This window comes from Microcaecilia unicolor, chromosome 5 (genome assembly GCF_901765095.1).
Source record: "Microcaecilia unicolor chromosome 5, aMicUni1.1, whole genome shotgun sequence".
Classification (NCBI taxonomy): domain Eukaryota; kingdom Metazoa; phylum Chordata; class Amphibia; order Gymnophiona; family Siphonopidae; genus Microcaecilia; species Microcaecilia unicolor.
The window spans coordinates 214,483,121-214,509,184 of NC_044035.1; the positions used below are offsets into that span (position 1 = coordinate 214,483,121).

The 26,064-nt window shown below is 40.6% G+C and overlaps 1 protein-coding gene across 1 annotated transcript in view; it reads left to right on the top strand.

Annotated features, from left to right (window-relative positions):
- Window positions 1-26,064, top strand: part of PLEKHG4 (pleckstrin homology and RhoGEF domain containing G4) — a 507,451-nt gene that overhangs the window by 236,546 nt on the left and 244,841 nt on the right. Inside the window, exons 11-13 of the mRNA XM_030205018.1 lie at window positions 3,451-3,589; window positions 10,787-10,909; window positions 16,676-16,867. Coding sequence (XP_030060878.1) covers window positions 3,451-3,589; window positions 10,787-10,909; window positions 16,676-16,867 — 454 coding nt within the window. The remainder of the gene's footprint in view (window positions 1-3,450; window positions 3,590-10,786; window positions 10,910-16,675; window positions 16,868-26,064) is intronic.

The following is a 26,064-nucleotide window of genomic DNA, read 5'->3' on the forward strand; positions in this document are numbered from 1 at the left end:
GAAAATGGATCTCCGAAAGAAAGGTTTTACTCGTTTGAGTTTCCACATGGAGTGGAACATCTTTTTCGTTGTATTCTTCACGTGGGTTTTGAGTGTGAGGTTTTGGTCAATGGTAACTCCAAGAATTTTCAGATTGTTTGAGACTGGAAGAGAAAAGTTTGGTGTGGATATGGTGGTGAAGTTACTTGTGTTATGTTGTGAGTTGAGTATAAGACATTGTGTTTTTTCTGTGTTGAGTTTTAGCTGGAATGCATCAGCCAGGAGTGCATGATTTGGAGGCTTTGATTTATTTGTGGTATAGTAAATAAAAATAGTAAATAAAAATTGAAATGTGAAATGTTAAAATTGGTTTGGTAGGACAGGTTTATTACATATCTAGTGAGTGTGTTATTTTTAAAATGCTTTGTGTTACTTCAGAGTTCCCGGTTGTTTCTGCCATGGGCCTGACTTCCAGGTTTCCAACTCTCACGGTCTACCTATGGGACAATGGAGAACCCGGAAGTTGGGCTTGTGGCAAAAAAAAAAAAAAAACCCAAAAAACAGAAAAGTAAATTTATCTGTTTTCTGGCAACCCTGGAGGCAGTTACTTTTCAAGTGAGTAGCAGGGAAGGAGCGATGACATTCCTTTTTGTCTTTTATTTTTCAGCAGCATTATCAGGGGAATCATTGGTAGGCTGGTATTCAATTTTTGCATTAGTCATTAAAAGATGCAGAGGCTGGATAAGACAGTCATGTGGGCCAGTTTTACTTCCAACATCATAGTTTACCACCACTATTCTAGAATAATTTTGTCTTTGCAAGTTTTAGAGGGTGTCTTTTGGTTATGATATTATGAGAATGAATTTATTTACGTACCTGGGAGTAGGCATATAAAGCATTTGAATCAGAAAATAGTGATAAAAAACAAATATGTGTTATGTAATTAGAACCTCAGTTAGTTATTGATTGTGGTGAGCATGGTTAATCATGTGTCTTATGAGCTGTGCCAAGTGTGATCAGCACTGTACTGAAGAAGGTCGTTAGGGACCTGCTTGTGCTTTTTCTCCAGATGTTCCTGCTAGGAGCTCTTAGTATTGATATGCATGTGGCTGATGTTGGGGTGCCCAAACATTTCTGTTCCAGGAAACAGGGGTATGGAGCATAGACTGCAGTCTTTACTGTTAGCATCAAGTCAGAAGTAGAGACAAGTGAAACCTCCCTTTTTACTTTTCTTTGCAGCTCATTAGCATGTCTAAGAAGCATAACAGAGAAATCTGAAGGCGTGCTAAAGTTCACAGAGGGTAGCCACCACTTTCTCTTCTTGCCATCTGCCTTTCTTCCAGGCATCCTTTACAAACAATAAGAAATCTGCTGCTGACAGTGCAGACACATGATTTATTACAGTGTATGGGTGTGCTGCTGGGGCAAAATCACTGGTACATGGAGATGAGATGCTGTAGCAATTGACAGTCTTTGGCACTGAAGAAAGGAAACTTTAATTGCAAACTGGTGTGGTTGGAAATGCAATGGAATTGGTTGTGTATCTGGTACACAGTGGTGATCATTTGCTGTACAGATCATCCCATTTCAAAATTAATAAATAGAAATAAATCAGAACAAAAGAAGAGAAAATATGGTGAAACCTTTATTTTATTGGGCTAACAATCCATTTTTTGACAAGCTTTCAAAAACAGAATCTTCTTCAGCTCAAGTATCTCAAAAGTGAGAGAGTCCAACTAGAACATGTTCAGGGAAGGACAAAAAAGATATATATTTATTCACATATTTGTTACACTGTTGTTCACAGCACACCACAACAATACTATTGATAACTTAAGTAGAACATCAAAAATCAAAATAGCAAACATAGACCTATAGACAAAACACATCAGGGAAGGGATTGTGAACAGCACAACAAAATTCATCCAAGACAATTGATTTCCCCCCCCCCCCCCAAAGCAAGAATGACCCTGGTGCTGTAGTGGACCCCTGTCCCAAAAGCAACAATGGCCCTGGTAGTCTAGTGACACCCCACTCCCCTCTTCCTCCCCCTCCCCGTCCCTTTCCTCCTCCTCCGCCCTCCTGTACTGTGAAAAAGAGGAGACAGGAGGGCAGGAGCAACACCTCCCACCCTCTTGCTTTTGGGTTCGCTCTGCACAAAATGGCGGCACCCAGCCCTGGCCTGTTACTTCCTTGGGTGCACTGGATGGGGCTAAGCACCATATAAGGAGTTTTCTTCCTTATATAGCACTTAGCACTGCCCAGTGCATCCCAGGATGCACCAGGTTGGGGCTGGGCACCGCCATTTTGTTCAGGACGGGCCCCGAGGCAGGAGGGTGGGAAGTGTTGCGCCCACTCTCCTGCCTCCATCTTTTTCCAAGTAAGGGGAGGGGAGGAAGTCACCAGGCCACCAGGGTCATAGAATGGGTGTACAAATGTTAGTGACTAGTTTATAAAATTGCCCTTCATGTGGATAGTGCCGCTGAAAATCCTTACAATGCCATCGGCTTTATCTGGATAGTGCTGGGTAGTGAGTGGATGGAGTGTGGGCAGAGCATCAAGTTATATGAAGGGCAGTCATATTCACTCTGCTGTCCTATATTTATCTAGATAGTTCTCCATAGAGTGGACTGAATATCATTGCTCTCTGGATAGTTCTGGTAATAACCACTGTGCACATATATTCATCGCCATTTGCCCCTTAATTCTGTAAAAGTTGCCAAAACGTTTATGTGGAAATTTTGGTGCTCACCCAATTTACACATGCAATTTAATTAAATAAGCTAATTAGTGCAATAATTGGCTTTTTAACAAGCAATTATTGGCACTAATTAAATTTAGTTGAAATTCACGCATGTAAATGTAGGTGCGGGATCTGTGCCTAAATTTTACGCGCGATCTGAAAATAGGGGTGTGGAAATGGGAAGGGCATGAGTGGAACAGGGGTGTTCCTAAAATTAACGCACATTGTTATAGAATAACAGGGATATGCACCTAATGTAGGCGCATACATTTGACCATGTTTCAGTTGATGCAAATGACCATGCCTATAGTTAGGTGCGATTACCGGGCCTAAGCGCTATTCTGTAAACCTCACCTGACTTTAACCGCGGCTTATAGAATAGTGCTTTTTCAGCACCGATTTTTTGGGCACCATATATAGAATCTAGCCCTTGTTGTCCAGATAGTTGTTCTGAATATATATCTTTTATTCAACCGCCGTAGCTAACATTTAAAAAAATGTTGTTCGCAGCTGTTAAATATTGGAATCTGTCTTGTTGGTAGTGGAGAGTGTACGACAGCATAGTGTAGAGCATACAGCTGCAGTGTCTTCGTTACAGTTATGATGCAGCGTGCACAACAGTATTATTTTGTGAAAGTAGCTGCAGTTTTACATGTAAAGGCATGAGTCAAAGGCACAACAGCAGTACTTCCTGTTAGGTAATTTTAATGCTTGTGTTCTTGTTACAGAGATGCTATTGTGATGGTGACAGTGATGTATAACAAGGTGGATAAGGAGGTACATCAGCTTGTGATGCTTGCCAATAAACGTATGCAGGAGTTGGAACTAGTAATAGAATTTCAAGCAGTTGAAGATGATATCCATGAGGTAAGATCAGTTTATTGTGGTCATTAAATGTGAGCTCACAGTTGGACCTTTGACTACATGCCATGGTTCAGGAAACCTATATTTGAATCCTCTATCTATTTGAATGACAGTTGTAGATGGAGTGAAGATGCTGCTTTGGTGCCAGCAGGGGCATATGAGCCAAATTTTAAAAACAGTTTTGCAAAAATCAGCAGAAATTCTAATTTTGTTGATATTCTTTCTGGTGTAGCACAGGGCTCTGCATTATCTGCAACTTTGTTCAGTGGGTTTTTGTTTTTGAGACTCTATTTGAATCCTGTTGGGGGGGACTGGGACATCCATATAGGACAGTGGTTCTCAACCTTTTTTCAGTTGGGACACACTTGATAGACAATGCTCGCATACATGACACACTTCATACATGACCCTCATGGACCTTTAGTCTGACATAGTATGGCAATTCTTGTGGATGTAAAGTATGTTTACATTTAATTCATAAGAACCCTCTCCCCCTCCCCCCAATCAACAGATGCAGATCATAACTAGCATATTTTCTCCATAGAAGATACCATATGAATAATATTATGAGCCATGCATGTTTCTATATATTCTGATTCTCATACTACCTGAGTAATAGCAGCATAAATCTCTCCACTACCGGGAATATTATGAAATAATAAAAAACCTGAAAAATCCTAACAGGGCCCTAGAACACTACTGGTAAAACAGAACAAGTGGACTGCTGCAGAGTTCTACACAGAAACTACATCAAACAGAATTACACACCTTTGTCACATACAAAACATACCAACAATACAAAATTAGGAATCTAAACAATACTAAAATCATGTTCCATTTCAAGACAATGTGCTACAATGGGGGCTTCTGTTCTTCGCTGTTTTAAGCAACTTTTATTTTCAGAAATTCGTCATTTTAAGGGATGTGTGGTTTCCGCAACATAAATGTTTGGGCACGGGCACACATTTAAATACACTACAAAGTCCGATGAGCAAGTGGTTTTAAAATTCAGAAAGAACTTCCTCCCGGTTGTAGGGTGAGTAAAATATTCTACAGCTTCAAGAGTATTGTGACACAGAAAGCACTGAGAGCATTTCAGAGGACTCCCAACCTGTGTTACTAAATATAAGTATTTGGGTTGGAGGTTGGGTTTCAGAGGCTTTTTCCTTTTCATATTTTCAGAGTTTAAAGTTTGATGCACTTCACAGAACAAAAGTCCATTTTGAAGAACAAATTTTGCCTTCGTTAAATAGAGAAATATTATTGTTGTGTGATATTGAGATTCTCTTCTTCTTGTTGGGATATATTATTATTGATTATCAAGATCTGACCATAGCTCTCCAACATTAATTCATCTTCACTGGTTACTGATCAAATATTTATTTATTTATTTTATTGCATTTGTATCCCACATTATCCCACCCAGATGCAATTGGTAGTGTACAGACTTTTGTTATGACATAGTCATTACAGGATATCAAATACAATTGGTAGTATACAAAGATAAGTAAGGGAAGAGAGAAGGAGGTGTTAGGGAGGATAGTATAGAAGGTGGACTATCATAGCTGGGTGGATTCATGGTGTAGTTTTGTAAGGCTATGGGTTCTCTTTGTAGGCCTTGTTGAAGAGATGTGTCTTCAAGGATTTGCGAAAATTCATTAATTCGTCAGTAGTTTTCAGGGCTGTAGGTAATGCATTCCAGAACTGCGTGCTCATGTAAGAGAAGGTGGTGGAGTGTATCAGCTTCTATTTTAGTCCTTTACAGTTGGGGAAGTGCAGGTTGAGAAATTTGCGGGATGATCTTATGGCATTTCTGGGAGGCAGGTCCACGAGATTTAGCATGTAGATCGGGGCGTCTGCGTGAATGATTTTGTGTACCATTGTGCAGATCTTGAATGTAATGCGTTCCTTGAGTGGGAGCCAGTGAAGTTTCTCTCTTAGGGGTTTTGCACTTTCATATTTGGTTTTTCCAAATATGAGTCTGGCAGCGGTATTCTGGGCTGTTTGGAGTTTTTTGATAGACTGGTCTTTGCAGCCCGCGTATAGTGTGTTGCAGTAGTCCAGATGACTTATTACCATTGATTGTACCAGGGTACGGAAGATGTATCTCGGGAAGAAAGGTTTTACTCTTTTGAGTTTCCACATGGAATGAAACATCTTTTTCGTTGTATTCTTCACGTGGGCATCGAGTGTGAGGTTTCGGTCAATGGTAACTCCAAGAATTTTCAGATTTTGTGAGATGGGAAGAGAGCAGTATGGTGTGGTTATGGTGGAGTATTTGTTTGTGTTGTGTTGTAAGGTGAGTACAAGACATTGTGTTTTTTCTGCGTTGAGTTTTAGCTGGAAGGCGTCCACCCAGGAGTGCATGATTTGGAGGCTTTGGTTGATCTCGTTGGTGATTTTGTTTAGATCTTGTTTGAACGGTATGTAAATCGTGACATCATCTGCGTATATGTAGGGGTTAAGGTTTTGATTGGCTAGAAGTTTGGCTAAAGGTATCATCATTAGGTTGAAGAGAGTTGGAGAGAGGGGGGATCCTTGAGGAACTCCACATTCTGGTATCCATGGGGATGATATGTCCGCGTTCGTTATTACTTGGTATGATCTTGTGGTCAGGAATCCTTTGAGCCATTTGAGAACTGTGCCTCCTATTCCGAAGTATTCTAGCATATGTAATAGTATTTCATGACTAACCGTGTCGAAGGCGCTGGACATGTCAAATTGTAGGAGGAGTATGTTGTTACCAGTTGCAATTGCTTGTTTGAATGAGTTCATTGCGGATACTAGTACAGTTTCGGTGCTGTGATTTGACATTAATCCTGATTGAGACTCATGCAGAATTGAGTGTTTAGTTAGTTATTCAGTAAGTTGTTTCGTTACTATGCCCTCCATGAGTTTGATTATGAGTGGAATTGATGCTACTGGACGATAATTAGTTAGGTCCATTGTGCTTTTCTTAGCATCTTTTGGCAGCGGAGTAAGTAGGATGTTCCCTTTGTCCGTGGGAAAGAGACCATTTGAAGTCTGTGGTTTACATGATTCATGAGGTCTTTTTTTGAATTGTTTGGGGGCGGATCTTATTAGGCTAGTAGGGCAGATGTCTAATTTGCATTGTGACTTGACGTATTTTCCAAGCCATTGTGAAATTTCTTCTGACGATAGCGTATCAAAGTTGGTCCATGATCGGTCTGCTGGGCATTCCCCGGGTTTTGGGTCTAGACGTTCAAGGATGTTTGTGTACTCAGTACTGTTGGTAGGTATCTTGAGTCGGAGCTTTATAATTTTTTCATTGAAGTATTTCGCGAGATTGGTTGCGGATGGGGTGTCTGTATTATTAGAGGTAACCGGTGTAGTATTTAGGAGTTTGTTTACGAGTGAGAAGAGTTTGTGTGTATCCTTGTAATTTGGTCCTATTTTGGTTTTGTAGTATGTTTTTTTTAGTTTGTCTGATAGTGTATTTGTATTTTCTTTGTAGCTGTTTCCATTCTTTGAGTGTGTGTTCGTCTTTTTTCTTTTTTGCTCCATGCTCTTTCTAATCTTCTGACCTGTGTTTTTAGTGCTTTCAGCTCTTCATTAAACCATGGTATTGAGTTTTTTCTATGTGAGGTTCTGGTTTGAAAAGGTGCCATATTGTCTAGTAGTGTTCTGCATCTGTTGTCCCATTCTTGGAGAAATTGGGGCGAGTCTGTAGGTGTTGTCCATTCGTCAGTATAGAATTGTTGCCAGAATGTTAGTGGATCTATTTTGCCTCTCGTAGTGCAGGTTTTTTCCTCTTGTTTTTGTTGTGCCTTTTTTGTTCTCCAGCGGAGGGAAAGGTTTGCGTTGTAGTGATCTGACCATGGTGTGGCTATCCATTTTGTATTTATAAGTGTGAGAGTTGGTTCTGATGAGAATTTGTGGGAGATAATATCTAGTGAGTGTCCTTTGTTATGGGTGGGTTGCATATTTGGCCAGTTGAGCTCCCATAGTTGGAGGAAGTCCTTACATTCACGTACATTGCTTGAGTTAGTATTTTCAAGGTGAAGATTGATGTCTCCTACTATGAGAAGGTCCTGGGTGGAAACGTTTTGACTAATTGTATACCTACATAATTGCATCAAGGTTACATTTATACCAACCCTCAAGGACTTTATGTTCTGGATCACTTTTTTTTAATTAACATTTGAAATAATTAACAAGCATAAACACTTGAGAAGGAACATAAAGAAGAATAAATAAATTCTATTTCTCCTACTTCACAAGGAATAATATAGTGTTCATCAGACCACAATAATGAGAATGAGATCCAAGAATAAGGAAATATAAACCCTGAAGCATTGGTCAATTAAAGGATGAAAAAACAAACTAAAAAAACCCTACTGAAGTAGCTAAACATAATTTTTAAGCATGTGTCTGAGCTTCTCTACCCAAGGCAGGGGATGGTTCCAACTTCTTTGCTGCCAAGAAAAACTTCAATTGCTGAGGATCAAAAAATACATATTTTTTGAAGAAAACGTTATGCAACATTTACAAGGAAACTGCAATAGGAACCTAGCCCCAAGTGAAACCACCTGAGGGCAAAACAAAAGACATTTCTTCCTAAGCTCCAGTGTGATCTTTGTTAAATCAGGAAAAATCAAAACTTTTTGGCCCATAACGAGATTTTGCCTGTGGTGAAAATAAAGTTTCATGACATGTTTTCTGTCTTGGGGAAATAAAAATGTCACAATAAGAGTTGCATGAGATAGTTTCAGAATCAGATTTTTCCATAAATTCTGTCAAATTAAGGCTGTCCTGGGATATATCTTGTATTTCAAAAACTTGGTCAGCTCCGGAGGAAACTTTAACATCAAGGGGTTGACATTTAAAGGAATATAATACAACTTAGATACTGGTGGAATAGCCTCTTTAGGAATTAATAAAATCTTCTCAAAATAGCTCTTCAATAACTAAACTGGATCACTTAATTTACTAGATTTTTCGCCTTTCGTTCAGTTCACCTGGAAGAATGTAGAGCTTTGATTTTCTATATAGCTAGACCAAAACTCTGGAACACTGTGCCTTCCTCTGCGAGATCACTAGAAACATGGAAATGTTTATAATGATTTTAAAGACTTGATTGTTTCAGCGTGCATTCAGTGAGAAATGAGGAAATGCCAGATTTTGCATGTGATGACATTACTGATAAGTTGGCGATCTACTAAAATTATACATTTTTAGTAGATGATTGTTGTCTAGTTATATACTATGTCAGTGTTTGTTATATATTTTTCTATTCTTCTCCTATGCAAGTTTGATTGTAATCTGCAAAGGATAATGGTTTTGAATAAAATAAAAATAGTGAAAGAATTTGCTCTGTATTAGGGTGTTCAGGTATCCTGCATTCACAGAACTGACATTTGTGACAGGAGTGGTCTCTGGCAGGCACAAGGGCAGTTCGTACTTCCCTTCCATCTCTATACCAGGAGAGGACGACCCCCCTGGAGAAAGATTCATGAAAAAGAAGAATTGCTGAGAAAAATAAATTTGAAAACTATTAGAAGCATAAAGTGTCTGGACCAAATTTAGGAACAGGCAACACGGGCAAGTACCTAGACTGCCAGCCTAAAAACTGTGGCTCCTTCAGCTGTCTGATTTCCAAGGATGTATATCCCTGTCCTTGGTCCTCTGCCTATGGGTTCCGTGATTTTAAGTATGGCCTGTAGGGGATAATTTTAAGCATTTTCAGTATGTAAAGCCTGTTTTACTTGTACATTCCAAAAAAGCGATTTTATAAAATTGTAAGGCCAATATACACATAGAAAGTACACACATAGAAAGTGTTTGCCTACATTGTGGTGATCTCCATAGGGTATAGGTTGAGCAAAGTGGAATTGTAGTGGCAATGTATTAGCTTATTTTGTAAGATATACATGTGCAGGAGCAGGTATAAATTTGTGTATTCGCATTTCTGCATTATTGGGGCTGCATCTGGGAGCCTATTTTATCAAGGCACAATGGTGCTTATGTTACCAAATAGGCTTAAAATAGGCACGCTTTTGGACTTCTCATATAGGCATTCTGTTATAAAATCAGGCCCAAAAAGAAAAGATTCTTGTTCTTCTAGAAGCCTCAGTAGGAACTGAGAGGCCCTTTACAAAGCGGGGGGGGGGGGGGGGGGGGGGGGGGGGCATTCCTGGTGGTAATCGGCAGAGCGGCCACATTGGACTGCGCTGCATGAGTACTGTGCATGTAGCCTGTGAGCCCTTACTGCTCTGTCAATGGGTGGCAGTAAGGGCTCAAGCAGTAAATATGGAGACAAACAAAGCAGATCAGTCAGTAGTACAATTAAAACTTTATTGACAGATAAGATTGTACTACTGACTGATCTGCTTTGTTTGTCTCCACGTTTGATCTTGCGGATCATCTGCCTTGCTGTTTTTTGGGATCAAGCAGTAAATAGCCATATGCTACTTTTAATTTTAGTGCTTGGCCATTTACTGCCCCCGTTAAAAAAAGCTTTTTTCCCAGCCGCGGTTAAAAATGGCCCAGCACATGCCAAAAACACTTGCCCACACTTTTTACTATGACTTAGTAAAAGGACCCCTGAGGGGGGTAAAATGTGCAGGATGCTGGAGGTATATTGGTAAAAGGGTCATTAGACTATATACTGTAGGGTTTTTGCCTTCCTATGATAGTGGTAACCAGTTATACCCTGCCATCATTCATATTTTGAAGACTAGTTTATGGAGATGATCCCAGCTGTGCATGTAATTAGCCAGTAAGCTCATAGGTAGCAATTTTTTAATAGCCTATTAAGTCGCAAACCATGCAGGCAATTTTAACACACAGTTGTTATACACATTTTCAAAAGGAAACACTGTGGATTATAATAAACTTGTTAAAATCATCCATGTAGTTTGCACCAGCTATTTTCTGTGGATGACTGAGAAGGAGAAAATGTCTTGAATGCTTGCTATTTTACCCCGTCACCCCCAGATTAAACACATCTTGGTAAAAAGCATTGAAAAAAAGCCCCCCCCCCCCCCCCTTTATATCAGTGGCCTGAGAGTCTCTGTTGCAGCTAAGTTCTCACTTTGTTGTTTTGACCCTGTGTTGCCATTGAAGTGTTTTTGTCTTTGAATACTAAAAGACTCATCTGTTACTTCTGTGCTAGGAACCTGCTGCTGGTATGAAGATATCAATGCAGGTTTTAAATATCTTTTCTTCTTACCTCCATAGGTTAGTGAATGGATTGAAAGTATAGGGAACAAGCAACTACAGAAAATGAGTGAATTAGAAGATACATTGGAGATGCTGTATCAAGCACAAAAGGAGTTTCTGGCATTAGATACTGTTGCATGTGTAAGTATTGTACTGTAATAAAAAGTCGTATGATGTGACTGCTTTCACTATTTACAGAACTGAGGCCCCGATGCTCAAAACTCTGGCGCTGTTCTGAATAGTGCCATAAAAATACCACTGTAACAGTGCAGAAGAACAATGCCCTAATGGTCAATGCTAATGAGATGCAAATATAGGCGCACTCATAGCGTTAGGGAGTTTGGCAGGAGGATTGTGCTTGGCGCATATGCAGAAGAGTTCCACGGTATGCTCGTCTCCTGTGCGCTATCCACTTGGTAAACCCCAAACGTGAAACTCACATTGGCGTCTGTTTTATGCAGCCTAAATATAAGCATTTTTAATTTTTTTTTAGCTTGGACACTTAAATTTAGACACAGGAAACAGACGCCAATGTGTGTTTTCACTTTGGGCGTTTTAAAATTTTTTTAGTATGGATGCTTTAAAATTTAGATACAGGAAAAAGATGCCAATGTGTGCTTTTGCTTGAGTCTGCTGTTTCTCACAATCAGGGCAGTGGCGTAGCTAGGTGGGGCGTCAGGGGAGCGGCCGCTCCCCCAAACGGAGTTCTGCTGGCACCGGTGCCGGTGGAAGTCCGCTCTCGCGTCGCTTTAGCTCCCTCCCACGCCGTCAACCTGGCTCCGCTTCTGAATCAGGGCTTGCTTCCAAAAGCAATCAAAACTGGTAGATTTTGCAGAAAGATTCATGAGAGAAGCCTGAGAATCATGAGAAATCCTCTCTTCCAACAGCCTAACCCCTGCTCCGACCTTGCGTTGTTTTTTGATGCGGTAAAGCAGTTTTGTTTCAGGTGCTCTTTTCTGAACATTGGGGAGGAATACAAAATGACTTCATTAACATGAACTTGACTACATTAGCATGCTACTTGTGTTGTTTGTCTGCGTGCTCATTTGTTCCTGTGCTCTGGGCCTCAGAACATTCTGCGCAAGTAAATTTGGGCGCTAGTATGGCGCTAGTGGCCTCTAGCGCCTACATTTACTTTTGAGCATCAGGGTCTGAGATCCATACTGGATAACAGAGCACCAGAGCTGATGATGCCTCATAATTTGCTACTGCAAAAGCTAGAGTCAGTTGGTATATGTGGTCTTGGTTCCCTGCATTTTTTAAGAACTGTTGTTATGCAGTAAAAATACATAATGAAATTTTCTCAAATTGGTCCTCTGCTGTCCCTGATTCTTTTTTAATGGGTTTTTCAGCTTTCTTAGATATTGATTTCAAATCAATGGGTTTGTCCTGTTATATTTACACTGCTTATGTTCAAATTGTTTTTCCTGTTACTATATTACTTTCTGAGACACTTGAGTTTATCACTGTTTGCTTCAAGCATACCTCAGTTTGGATGACTAGCCATATCTTTAAACAAAGAAAAAAATGTTTTGGGAGTTGGCAAGGCAAGCCCCTTGTTATCAGCTAGTCTTAGATTAAATGACAAAATTATCATTTTTCAGGCTACTGCTTAAGTTTGGTAGTGTGGATCAATCCTGCTTTAGAGGGTAGACTTCAAGTTTGCCATCTGGTAATTTCTGTGTTCCAAAAGCTCTGTTTCTTAAGTCAGATTACGGCATTTTTCTATTTAGATGATTTACAAAAGATGATGTATTCAATTATTTTTTCACACTTGCTTGTATTTATGTGTTTCAAAAATGTAGGGGCCCTTAAGAAGTGGGCTTAGCGTGTTTCAACCTGAGATTTTCCCAAATGCTAAGCCCATTTCTATCACAGCCCCAAAATAAGGCTTTTTCCTTTTTGCAGACCCCATGCTAATTTTTCCATTAACACTTGAGACCTGTAAAAATATTGCTTGTATTTAGGTGTTTCAAAAATTTAGGGGCCCTTAAGAAATGGGCTTAGCGTATTTTGACGCGGAATTTATCCACATGCTAAGCCCATTTCTAACACAGCCCAAAAATAAGGACTTTTTCTTTATGCAGATCCCACGCTAATTTTTCCATTAGCACTCGAGACCTGTAAAAATATTAATGTGGGAGCACTTACTCCCTTTTATGTAGGAGGTGCTAAGTGGTCCCGCAGTAAGGGGTCCTTTTACTAAGCTGTGCTAATGGATTTAGCAGGTACTAATGATTAACGTGTGCTAAATGATAAGCCCATTAAATTATGAGCATCTTATCATTTAGCACTTGCTAATTGTTAGCTTTCGCTAAATCTGTTATCACACCTTCGTAAAAGGACCCTTAAGTCTACATTATCCTGTTAGCATGCACTAATGTGAGCATGCTAGTTGGATAATGCTTCCTCGCCATTTCCCCGCCCATGACACATCCCCTCCAGAAAAATGTAAACAGCATGTGATTAGCATGTGCAAACAGGCAAATTACTGCAAAATGCTTTAACCCTTTTTGCAGTAAGCCTTTTTTCCCCACATTAAAGACCAGATTCTATATATCATGTCTAAAAAATCAGCGCCAAAATGGAATATGCCTAGACATATTCTATAAAGTATGCCTAAATGTAGGCGTACTTCATAGAATAAGTATAAATTTCCACGCCGAGCACCCATCTGTGTTGCGGGCAGTTACGCCAAGTAAAACTTGGTGTAAATGCTGACACCTAAATTATGCATGGACCATGTTATTCTATAAACACATGCATAGATTTAAAAAATGCCCCTGAACCAACCATTCCATGCCCATGGTGACGCCCCCTTTCAACTATACAACTTAGAATTCACGTGGTTCAGGTTATAGAATATGCTTAGACCTGCGCATAAATTGTAATTTATGCCAATTAGGAGTTTATTTTCAAAAGAGAAGAACATCCAAAAAGTGGCATAAATCTGCATTTGGATGTTTTTCTCACAAAAATGTCCAAATTGCTATTTTCAAAACCAATTTTTAGATGTTTTTCTAAGAAGTCCATCAGAAGTGCGTTCAAATCACAAGGGGGCATGTCAGGGGCATGTTAAGGGTGAGATCTGGGCGTTCCTAACATTTGGATGTTTTTCTGCCGTAAAGGAACAAAACAAAAACATCCAAGGCTATAAGTTGGACGTTTTGGTCTAGACCTATTTAATTGATTGTTTTCCTTCACTTTTCAGTAATTGAGCAGTCCCGTATCATTAGTGAAGTGGATCTTAGTGAGTTTCTTATTAACAAATAAGCCACAAAAAGTGCCCTAAATGACCAGATGATCACTGCGGGAACAAAAGATAGACATTACCTTACTCCTTCAGTGGTCACTGACCCCCTCCCTCTCTGCAAAGATGTAAATGAAATGGTACATACCAGCCTGTATGATAGCTTCAGATATTCTGGCCAGTCCTATTAGAGCAGCAAGTAGGTTCCTGGAATAGCCTAGTGGTGGGTATAGTGCACTGTAGAGAAGTTGACCCAGGCACATAATCCACTCTAACTATTACACTTATTTATTTATTTGGATTTTGCTCACACCTTTTTCAACAGTAGCTCAGGATGAGTTACATTCAGGTACACAGAGTATTTCTCTGTCCCTGGAGGGCTCACAATCCTAGTTTGTACCTGAGACAATGGAGGATTGATTGACTTGCCCAAGATCACAAGAAGCAGCAGTGGGATTTGAACTGGGCACCTCTGGATGTCAAGACTGGTGCTCTAACCACTAGGCCACTCCTCCACGCCATCCGCTTATGGTGGAAAGTGTATCCCCCACCCCCCTCCAAAAAAAACCAAACACACAAACCTACTGTTCCCACATATAGGTGACACATGTAGCTATAAGTGTGTTAGTAGGGTACAGTAGGTTTTTCGTGGATTTTGAAGGGTTCACCATACAGTATAAGCGGGTAATGGTGAGATGTGTACCTAGGACCTTTTATGTGAAGTCCACTGCAGTGCCCCCTAGGGTGCCCCACTGCTCTACTGGGGTATCTGTGTGGCCAGTCTACTAGGAAAGCTGGCTCCTCCTAAGTCCCAATGGCTTGATTTTATTTGTTTTTCACTTGGATATTTTTGTTTTGTGTGAAAAATGGTTCAAAAAGCTAGATGTACTAAGCACAACAACATGTAGGAAATGGTCATTTTCAAAGAAAAAGGATAGACGTTTTTCTGGTTTGAAAATGGTTATTATCACTACTTGATTTTTGGACATTTTGATGAAAATGTTCAAAGTCGGATTTAGACGTCATATTGAAAATGCCCGTCCACTTGTCAATAATTGATTGTTAAGTGGCAATTATCGGTGCTGCTTGAATTGTTAACTAATTAAGTTGCTTGCGCAAATCCAAAATACGACTGGATTTGTGCATACAACTTAAGTCACGCTATATAGAATCCGGTGTTAAGCATGCATTTGTGCTTAACGTAGTTTGTAAAAGGGTCTCTTAGTTGTCTAGACTGCAATTATTATAAAGTATGGCAGTTAAGATAATTTTGTGTAAGTCTATATTTGATAGTGATGCAATTCCTAAAGACCTTGCACTGGCCTTCAGTGGTAGCCCTTGTGGAATTTAAAACCTTGTGCTTGGTTTTCAAGTTAATGTACGGTAATTGTCCTTCTTACATTTCTGAAGCTGAGACCTAATTTAGTGATACATCATCTCATTCTTCTCAATAAGTTCAACTTGCCAGCAGCTTGCTCTACATGCTTGGTGTCATCCTGAAAGAAAATTTTTGGCACAGCAATTCCGAGTTTATGGAATTCTTTATCTGCTAGAATTAGAGGCAAGAAAAATTACCTTAGATTTTGGAAGTTACTGAAATCCTGGTTGTTTATTTAGTACCTTCAATAGTTTTTGTTATTAATTGCTATGTCTATAATATGTATTTGATGAGTGTCTACTATTGGAGTTATAATCTGACTACCATGCTGTAAAACATTGTGAGCTAAAACGTTGAGAATGTGTATAAAAACTCTGATAATTTTTATTATTATTGATATAGCAAAAATGATAGAAAAGATCTCTGCCTTTTAACTAATTTTCCCAACCCCAAGATTTGTTCCTGATCTGTTTCATATGCTGTGACTCACCTGTGCGCCTTAGCAGCAGTCCTGCCCTTGATTTCCTAAATCTAAACATTTCCTCATTCTCCTAACTTCAGCCTCAAGCTCCATCCTTGATCTCTCAACCCTAGCCCCAGACTCTACCCTGATCAGCCAACCCCCATATTTAACTTTTGTTCCTGATTTCCCAACAGTAGGCCCCAAACTTTGACCCAGATTGACTTCTCCAAATTGCCTGATCTTCTGTGATCTCAGCTTCAGCTACAGCTCTGTCCATCATCACTTAACCACCAGCCATAGTTCTCTCTTTGGTCTGCATTTCTCCCTGGTTTCCCAACTTCTATCATAGTTTCCAGTATTCCTTAAGCACTTAATTCAAGCCCCACTCTATCCCTGATATTTTTTCACCTCCATTTGACTAAAGTTGTCCTATTGGTGGAATTAAATGTTTAAATATGTCTAGTGCTCAGTATTTCATGCTGTACTTGTATAGTGCAGAGAACCCAAACATCAGAAGAGCTGATAAACGGCAAGCAGTTTGTTGGTGCCAAAGTTATTTTTTATTAACAGTACTTTGGAAGCTTCTCTATATTATGATAGAAATATGAGAGAGCTACTGGGATGCCAGGGAGCTGTGCCTTTAACTCTGTGAAAGAGTCCTTGGTTTGGAGAAAGATGGGTTACAGTTTCAAATCCTAATATCTTTATAGAGACTCAATTGTTTTGGGGAGAGTGGAACATTCACATGAAATAAATTAAGAGGGTTCAGAGACTGTGTTTCCTTAACACTATGATCGCAAAACTGTCTCTTCTCAGAAATACCTCAGGCGTGGACAGGAAGTGATAAAGAGGATGAGTCGATGGGAGGACTTTGCATCCGCAGAAACATTTGCTTATGTGATGAAGCTACAGACACATAAAGAACAGCTTAAAGAATTTTCTAGAAAACTGGATGAATCCCGGAAAAGGATAGAAAAAACAGTGAAATTGTATCAATTCTTTGATAAGGTAAGAGTGACAATAAAATGTGCCCTTTTTTGTTTTAGGGGAAAATAATTAAGAAAAAAAAGCACTTTAGAGACTTTTTACTGCGGCTACATCTAATTTTATATAGGCCATATGGCAAGTTTGAAGATTAATGGGGGGGTTACACAAATTCTTTTGAATTAATACACCAGGGTTAACCTGCCATCCATTCCTGTTTGTTCTTATGATGGAACCATTGACCCCAAAATTTCAAGACAATGTGCACCTTAGAGATGTGTAGATGGGAGATGATTAAAAAATGTTTGTTTTTTGCAGATAACATCCTTTTTACTATTACTGATGCCGCTAAACCTCTAGGTACCTTAATATCAAAATTGTAAGCCTATACAGAGTTATTGGAGTTCCAAGCAAGTATCTAAATCTAAAATTTTAAATATTAATATATCAGAGAGCAGGGCAGATGATATTCAGAAGCAATATCCATATAAGTAGGTAAAAATCTATGTAACTCTTTTTTATTCCCTCTTGGATAGCTGGGGCAGGTTACTTTTAAGTAAAACATTAAGGTTTGTAGGGAGGTCAAGGCTTGGATCAGTTTGTGCTGGGAGGCTGTTGGCATACAAAACCCACTCACTTTACACTCTTCTGTCACCAAGAAGTCAGTCCAGGGCAGAAGTTTAGCTCTAAACTAAACAAGTTTACTTAAACTTGAATCTTCAGGCAAACTTGGCAACTATGTTCAATCATAGTGAAGTAAAAATCTAGGGGCCCTTTTACTAAACCACGTAAGCATCTATGCACGCCAAAATGGAGTTATCGCCTGGTTACTGCATGGCTCTTGTGGTAATTTCATTTTTGGCGTGCGTCCGATATGCGTGAGATTTTACCGCTAGGTCAATGACGGGCTCTAAGGTCTCAGACCCAAAATGGGCGCACGGAAATTTTCATTTTGCTGCATGTCCATTTTCAGCAAAAATTTTAAAAATCATTTTTTGTAGGTGCGCTGAAAAATAATTCTGCGCGTGCCCAAAACATGTGCCTACACTACCACAGGCCATTTTCAGCACACCTTAGTAAAAGGATCCTTTAATTCTTTTGTACACTTACAGTTTCTTATCTTCTACTGTATGGTTCTCAAAGCCTTTGGTTACAATATTCATATCATTGGGTTCATTTCCTCAGAAGGAATGCTGCCGTAAATCTCTTTATTGTGGCAAATCTTCGAGGACTATCCTCTGGTCCTCAGGCTGGATCTTTCAGCAATTTTATTAAAATTAAAATGAGTCAGTCCTGTCAATTTTCATCTTAGTTCTCAAACCTGAGAATTTTGGATTTATGTTCATCATTTCTGATCTAATCATATGAATTTATGATGGCTACTATATTAGTAACTTCTGGAACTAGAGCCCAGTGGATGTCTAAATTCACATTAAGGGCCTAATTTTCTATATGTCATCTAAAAAATCGGTGCCGAAGGAAAACACGCTTAGGCATATTCTGTAAACTGCACCTAAAGCTAGGCATGGTTAACAGAATACGCCTAAATCTGTCCACATGACTAGAATTTAGGCGCAGCTAATTACGCCAGTGAAAAGCTGGTGTAAATGCCCATGCCTAACTTTAAGCACGGAACGGATATTCTATAACACTGCTTATAAGTTTTAGAAATGCCCACGACCCGCCCATGCTCCTCCCATGACCATGCTCACTTTTGAGATCTGCACATTAGAATTTACGAAGAATACATTATAGAATACGCTTAGCGAGTAGTGTGTGTAAATTCTAATTAGTGCCAATTAGTGCCAGTAATTGCTTGTTAATATCCAATTATCAGCACTGATTGGCTTGTTAACCAATTGAGTTGTGCAAGCAAACCAGAATATGCCCAGATTTGCAGGCGCAACTCTAGTCGTACAATATAGAATTTGCAGGTACTTGCTTATATTCTAAACACCATTTGTTGTATCTGAAAATGCTCTAAAACTGTGCTTTAAATATGCCTTGATTCCCCACTGATCAGATATCTTGAAAGAAATTTGATTTGTTTATTTGGTCTTTTGAATGGCTGGGCTCCCACTCCCATGTGAATCAATACTTTTCCATGGACAAGCAGGATTGAGTCAGGTGCACACAAGTGGGTGATATCATCTGATGGGTCTGGTGGGTCTTTGTTATGATCAGTGATCTGGTGGTCCACCGGGTCCTTTATGCCTCAGGATGCTGAGCTGTGATCATCTGGAGTGTCATGAAAAACACTGGGGTAAGCAAACCTGAATTTTATTATTTATTTATTTGTTGCATTTGTATCCCACATTTTCCCACCTATTTCCAGGCTCAATGTGGCTTACATTATACCGTAGTGGCGATCGCCATTTCCGGAAAGAGAAATGCAAAGTGGTATTGCATTAAAATACATAAATGATAGAGTAAATTAAGCAGTCAAGTATAGAAAGTTTGTTTCCGGCATGAGAGATAGAGTGGTGGTGCGTTAGAGTTCATTAGTGACAGTATGCATGAAGCAGTCAAGTGTAAAGAATTCGGTTTTTGTCTGATTTTGGTAAAGTTTCGTTGTCTAGTATTTAGGATGGATCGTAGTGGTATGCCTTTTTGAACAGGTTGGTTTTTAGTGATTTTCGGAAAAGTTGTTAGGTCGTGCATTGTTTTTATGATGTTTGGTAGTGCATTCCATAATTGCGTGCTTATGTAGGAGAAGCTGGATGCATATGTTGATTTATATTTAAGTCCTTTGCAGCTGGGGTAGTGGAGATTCAACAATGAGCGTGTTGACCTTTTTGTGTTCCTGGTTGGTAAGTCTATTAGGTCTGATATATAGACCGGGGCCTCGCTGTGAATGATTTTATGGACCAGGGTGCAGATTTTGAACACAATTTGTTCTTTTAGTGGGAGCCAGTGTAGTTTTTCTCTTAGGGGTTTCGCGCTTTCGTATTTCGTTCTTCCAAATATGAATCTGGCTGCTGTGTTTTGGGCAGTTTGGAGTTTCTTTATGATTTGTTCTTTGCATCCGGCATAGATGGCATTGCAGTAGTCTAGGTGGCTTAGCACTATTGATTGTACCAGGCTGCGGAATATTTCTCTTGGGAAGAAAGGTTTTACTCTTTTGAGTTTCCACATTGAGTGAAACATTTTCTTTGTTGTATTTTTCGCATGGCTTTCTAGTGTGAGATTTCGGTCATTTGTAACTCCGAGAATTTTCAGGCTGTCTGAAACAGGAAGTGTGTAGTCTGAGGTGTTTATAGTGGTGGGTTTGTTTGTGTTATATTGTGATGAGAGAATGAGACATTGTGTTTTTTTCTGCTTTGAGCTTTAGTTGGAATGCATCCACCCATGAAGTCATTATTTGGAGGCTATGTTTGATTTCATTTGTGATTTCTGTTAGATCATGTTTGAACGGGATGTAGATCGTGATGTCATCTGCGTAGATATAAGGATTAAGGCCTTGATTGGATAATGATTTGGCTAGGGGTGTCATTAGGTTGAAAAGGGTTGGTGAGAGCGGTGATTCTTGGGGTACTCCACATTCTGGTTTCCATGGTGATGATGTATTCAAGTTTGATATCACTTGGTATGTTCTTGCGGTTAGGAAGCCATTGATCCAACTAGGTACGCTTCCTCCAATCCTGAAATATTCTAGGATGTTCAGTGATGGTTGACCATGTCGAACGCGCTGGACATGTCGAATTGTAGGAGAAGTACACTATTGCCAGTTGCAATTGTTTGTTTGAATTTGGTTAGGAGAGTGATTAGTACAGTTTCGGTGCTGTGGTTGGATCGAAATCCTGATTGTGAGTCATGTAGTATTGAGAATTTGTTCAAGTAGTCGGTAAGTTGCTTGGTTACCATACTTTCCATTAGTTTGACTGCCAGGGGGATGGATGCTACCAGGTGGTAGTTGGTTATGTCATTTGCTTTTTTCTTTGAATCTTTAGGTATTGGGGTGAGTAGTATATTTCCTTTATCCTTAGGGAAGAGGCCATGTTGTAGCATGTAATTTAAGTGTGACGTGAGGTCTGTTATGAAGCGTTGAGGGGCGGATTTTATTAAGGTTGTTGAGACATATGTCCAGTTTGCAGTGGGATTTGGCGAATCTGTTGATTGCTTGGGTGACAGTTTCATCAGTCAATAGATTGAAATTTGTCCAGATTCGGTCTGCTGGGTATTCATCAGGGGTTGGGTCCAGACAGTCAATGAATTTTTTGTGGTCGGTGGTATTAAGTGGTAACGTGATTCGTAGTTTTATGATTTTCTCGTTGAAGTATTTAGCAAGGTTGTCTGCTGATAGGGTGTCTGTGTTGGTTGTGGTAACCGGTGTGGTGTCTAGTAGTTTGTTCACAAGTTGGAAAAGTTTATGCGTGTCTTTATAGTTTGGCCCTATTTTGGTTTTGTAGTATGACCTTTTGGTTTGTCTTATTGCATATTTGTATTTTCTTTGCATTTGTTTCCATGTGTTAAGTGTGCATTCATCTTTCATTTTATTCCATGCTCGTTCAAGTCTCCTAACTTGTGTTTTTAATTTTTTCAGTTCATCGTTAAACCACGGTATCAAGATGTGTCTTCGTGAGGTTCTTGTTTGTAATGGTGCTATTTTGTCTAATATGTTTCTGCATCTGTTGTCCCAATCAAGGAGGTAGTGTTTAGAGTCCGTTTGTGCTATCCATTCGTTCTTGTAGATCTATTGCCAGAATGTTACAGGGTCAGTTTGGCCTCTCGTGGTATAGGCTTTAATTCCACATGCTGGGAGATCTCTGTTCCAGCTAGCAGAGCTCCAGAAAGATGTGGATGCTGCCATTATCACTTGCTAGTGCCCCCTTTTTAAAATATAGAGGGTTGTTGAAACTGAGAAGAAACTGCAGAATCTGAGAAAGGGGTGACAGTGATTGTTCTATTGATGAGAGGTAGGGCTTGTGATTGTGACTGTACAACAATAAGCCAGGTGCTCAGGAACAGGAATCCTAGATGCCCCTGTTTATGAATATAAAGAGGTGCCAGGACCAAGTATGTTGAAGATATCCTAGATGCCGACAATGAACCAAAGGTGGTGACTTGACTAAAAGCGGGTGGACTTAGGGTGAACTTGGGCAAGGATGAGTCCTTATGATAAGGATGTAATGGAACACTGCTAGCAGTGTTTCTTGGAAGCAGCAGAATGAAGACAGGCTTTGAGTTGTGGATACAAGATAAAAGTATAACCCCCGACGCAGCATTCACGAAACGGTGGCTCCCTGTCAGGTTGAAGAGCGGAGACCACCGAAATGAGCGGAACACGACAACAGTTGAAGAAAGCTAAGTGATTCTTTGCGGGGTCCCCGGCTATATCTCATATAAGCACCATAAGCACTTGTGGGAATTTGGAAATAGGAGTGCACAAGAAACTGTTAACTGTTTGAGAAGGTGGTAGAGACACACACAAATGCCAGTTAGGAAGTGGTCAGTCAGTTGGATGGAGTTTTTTTGAAGCTAGATGATGATACGCCGTACTTAAACCTTATAGCCAGATACGTTGGGCGGGGTGGTTGGCGAAACTGAAGCTTTTTTCTCCATCTATAAGACTGACCAGAAGGTATATAGTGTGTGGTGCCTCACAGGATTTTTTACACAGCCAGTGTGAGGTTCTTATAGTTTACAACATGGAGAAGTGCCATTATCTTGGAAAACAGCTATAACCCACCCACATCCAAAGGATCCAAGCTTGGGTATAAACGTCACTAGCAACTACCGGCCCATTGCTAATCTCCCATTTGTCTCTAAAATAACTGAACCTGTAATAGCCAACCACCTAACCACTTTTGTGGAGAACACAAATGTCCCACATCTGAACCAAAAAGGGTTCCATAAATACCACAATACTAAGACTTCCCTTATAGGAATGGTACCAACAATACAAACATTGCTTAACCAAGATAAAACTGTTCTTCTTATGTTTCTCAATCTCTCTGACGCATTCGATCTTCTGAATCATTGTACCTTGCTCCGTAGATTACATGAAATTGGTATCACCGATATGGCCTGACAGTGGTTTTATTTGTACCTTAACGACAGGGCATTTAAAGTCAGTTGGCATTCTGTAAATTTACAAACATATTCACTCAGTTGTGGAGTACCACAAGATTCATTGCTAGCTCCAATTTTATTCAATATATTTCTGGCCCCTTTAGTCACTTTAATTCAAACCTTGGATCTAATGCCTTATATTTTTGTGGATGACATACAAATTCTATCAGTCATTGATCCCACCAGTGCTCAAGAAGTTGTCTCTCTCAACTCTAAGCTTGCTTACTGTAGCTTCTTGGTTAAAAGATAATAAGAGGCAATTAAATTTAAACAAAACCAAGGCTTTGACTTTTTAAAGCATCAAGCATATTGATACAGAAATAAGAGGGATCTAACAATTGTAATACTAAGACAGTCTTAGTATAATAAACAACTAAAGACAAAAAGAGACAAGAAAATAATTACCCCCTCAATCCAGTCCACTAAGAGGAGGGAGGGACAAGGAAGATAAATCAGGAAATGACAACATATTATCAGAATATACCTAAGCAGACGTAATCAGGTGACTATACTATCTATGGCATAGACGTGTTAACTGGATCAGAGTGTTGTGGCAGGGAGAGCCTACTTTTAGTTTCCAGAAAGGTAGACAACTGTGATAGATCAAAAAGATATACCTTGTGGACTGATATTTAAAAATATATTTGCAAGGATAATTCAACCAAAACAAAGCACTGCGTTGTAACACCTGAGGTCTCAATAAAAGAAATTGTTGCCTTCTCTTTTGAGTAGGTCGTGAGACGTCTGGAAAAACCTGTACTTTGCAGTTCAAAAAGAGAGATCCTCTATTATGAAAGAAAAGTTTGAAATCCAATCTCTATCCAGTTCCAAAACAAAGTTGGCAATTAAAGTCACTGATTCAGCCAAGTCATCTCCTTTCTCCAATAGCTGAGTTACATTTAATATAAGTACATAAGTAATGCCATGCTGGGAAAAGACCAAGGGTCCATCGAGCCCAGCATCCTGTCCTCGACAGAGGCCAATCCAGGCCAAGGGCACCTGGCAAGCTTCCCAAACGTACAAACATTCTATAGATGTTATTCCTGGAATTGTGGATTTTTCCCAAGTCCATTTACTAGTGGTTTATGGACTTGTCCTTTAGGAAACCGTCTAACTCCTTTTTAAACTCTCCCAAGCTAACCACGTTCTCCGGCAACAAATTCCAGAGTTTACTTATGCGTTGGGTGAAGAAACATTTTCTTCAATTTGTTTTAAATTTACTACTGTCACGTCTGTGGCCGTGACCACCCTCTGACTTACCTTATTTCTGAGGGTCAGCTTCTAAGCTGGCTTCTGCCTATCCTTTCTGGAGTAGTTTTCCTTCTGTGTGCTGGCTGCTTCCAGCATGGCTCTAATTACTCCACTCTACTGCACCTGGGGGTGCTGCCTCTGTCTCCAGTCTGGCTCTGTTTGCTCCTCTGTGCTGCACATAGGTATTCTAAGTCTCTCTGTTCTGTGTGCGCTCTGCCTGCTCCTTGGTTTGTGCTGCTCTCACCCGCTGGTGGCCAGAGCCAGTGGCTGCCATAGTTTGTCTTGCTGTTCCTACCCGTTCCAGACTTTAGCCCAGTCCGATCCGGTTCTTCCAGGCTGCCGAACTTGTCTCTCTTGTTTGTGCCTGGACAGCCTCCGTAGTTGCTTACTGATGGCTGCAGCTGCTCCTCAGGTGTTAAAGGGCTTTATTAATCACTTAGAGACTGCAGCCTTTGCCTTTGCATCGTCTAAGGTCCCTGGTATGTTAGAGTGCTCTGTGCACTGCTACCTTGTCCAGTTCAGTGTGAGTTTCTAGCTTGTTACTAGTAGCTTGGGCTTAGCTTTTCTTTTGTTGGCTTGTGTACAGCTTTACTAGTTCTCCTGTGTTTTGCTTAGTGTGAGTCTCTAGCTTGTGACTAGTTAGCTTGGGCATAGCTTTCTTGTTAGCTTGTGTACAGCTTTACTAGTTTTCTTGTGTTTAGCTTTCTGGTTTTCCTGTGTGTGTTTTCCTTTGCTTCTGGAGCTTCAGCCCTAGTCCTGTCTGCTGCCAGTACTCCTTGCTACTGGAGCTCCAGCCATAGTCTTGCTACTTGACCTGACCATTGCCTGAATCTGACTACTCTCTGCCTGCTGCCTGACCCGACTCCTGCCTGTACCCAGATATTCTCTGCTTGCTGCTTGACCTGACCATTGCCTCTATCTGACTACTCTCTGCCTGCTGCCTGACCCGACTACTGCCTGAACCCTGATACTTGCTGCCTGCTGCCTGACCTGACTACTGCCTGAACCCTGATACTTGCTGCCTGCTGCCTGACCCGACTACTGCCTGAACCTGGATATGCTCTGCCTGTGGCCAGACCTGACTATTGCCGGAACCCGGACATTCCCTGCCTGTCTGCCTTGCTTTCGCCTAGGTGCCTGGGGGCACTTCTGTATCCTGATTCCTGTTGTTCCTGCTTGCTAGTTCCAGTTCTGGTTTTCCTGTAAGCCCTGCCGGCTGCCCGAACCTGAGGGCTCAACCCTCGGGGAAAGGTGGCTAAGCGTAGGTGAAGCCTAGGTCCAGTGTGTTTCTGTCCAGCGGGTTCCGGTCCCGTGTGTTCCAGTCCAGTGGGCTCCACTCCAGTGTGTACCAGTCCAGTGGGTTCCAGTCCAGTGCGCACCGGTCCGGTGCATTCCAGTCCTCTGTATTCCAGTGCAGAACTCCAGTCCGGGGTTCCAGTCCAGCCTTGCCTCGTCTCTGCTTTGAAGGTGACCTTGCCTGCCACTGCCGCTCCAAGGTAGTGGTCCAAGGGCTCACAAACCCAGTGCTTCCAGGGAAGAAGCCTGACAACTACACTGTAGTTTCATCGCATGCCCCCTAGTCCTAGTATTTTTGGAAAGCGTGAACAGACGCTTCACATCCACCTGTTCCACTCCACTCATTATTTTATATACCTCTATCATGTCTCCCCTCAGCCGTCTCTTCTCCAAGCTGAAAAGCCCTAGCCTCCCTAATCTTTCTTCATAGGGAAGTCGTCCCATCCCCTCTATCATTTTAGCTGCCCTTCGCTGCACCTTTTCCAATTCTACTATATCTTTCTTGAGATGCGGCGACCAGAATCGAACACAATACTCAAGGTGCGGTCGCACTATGGAGCGATACAATGGCATTATAACATCCTCACATCTGTTTTCCATAC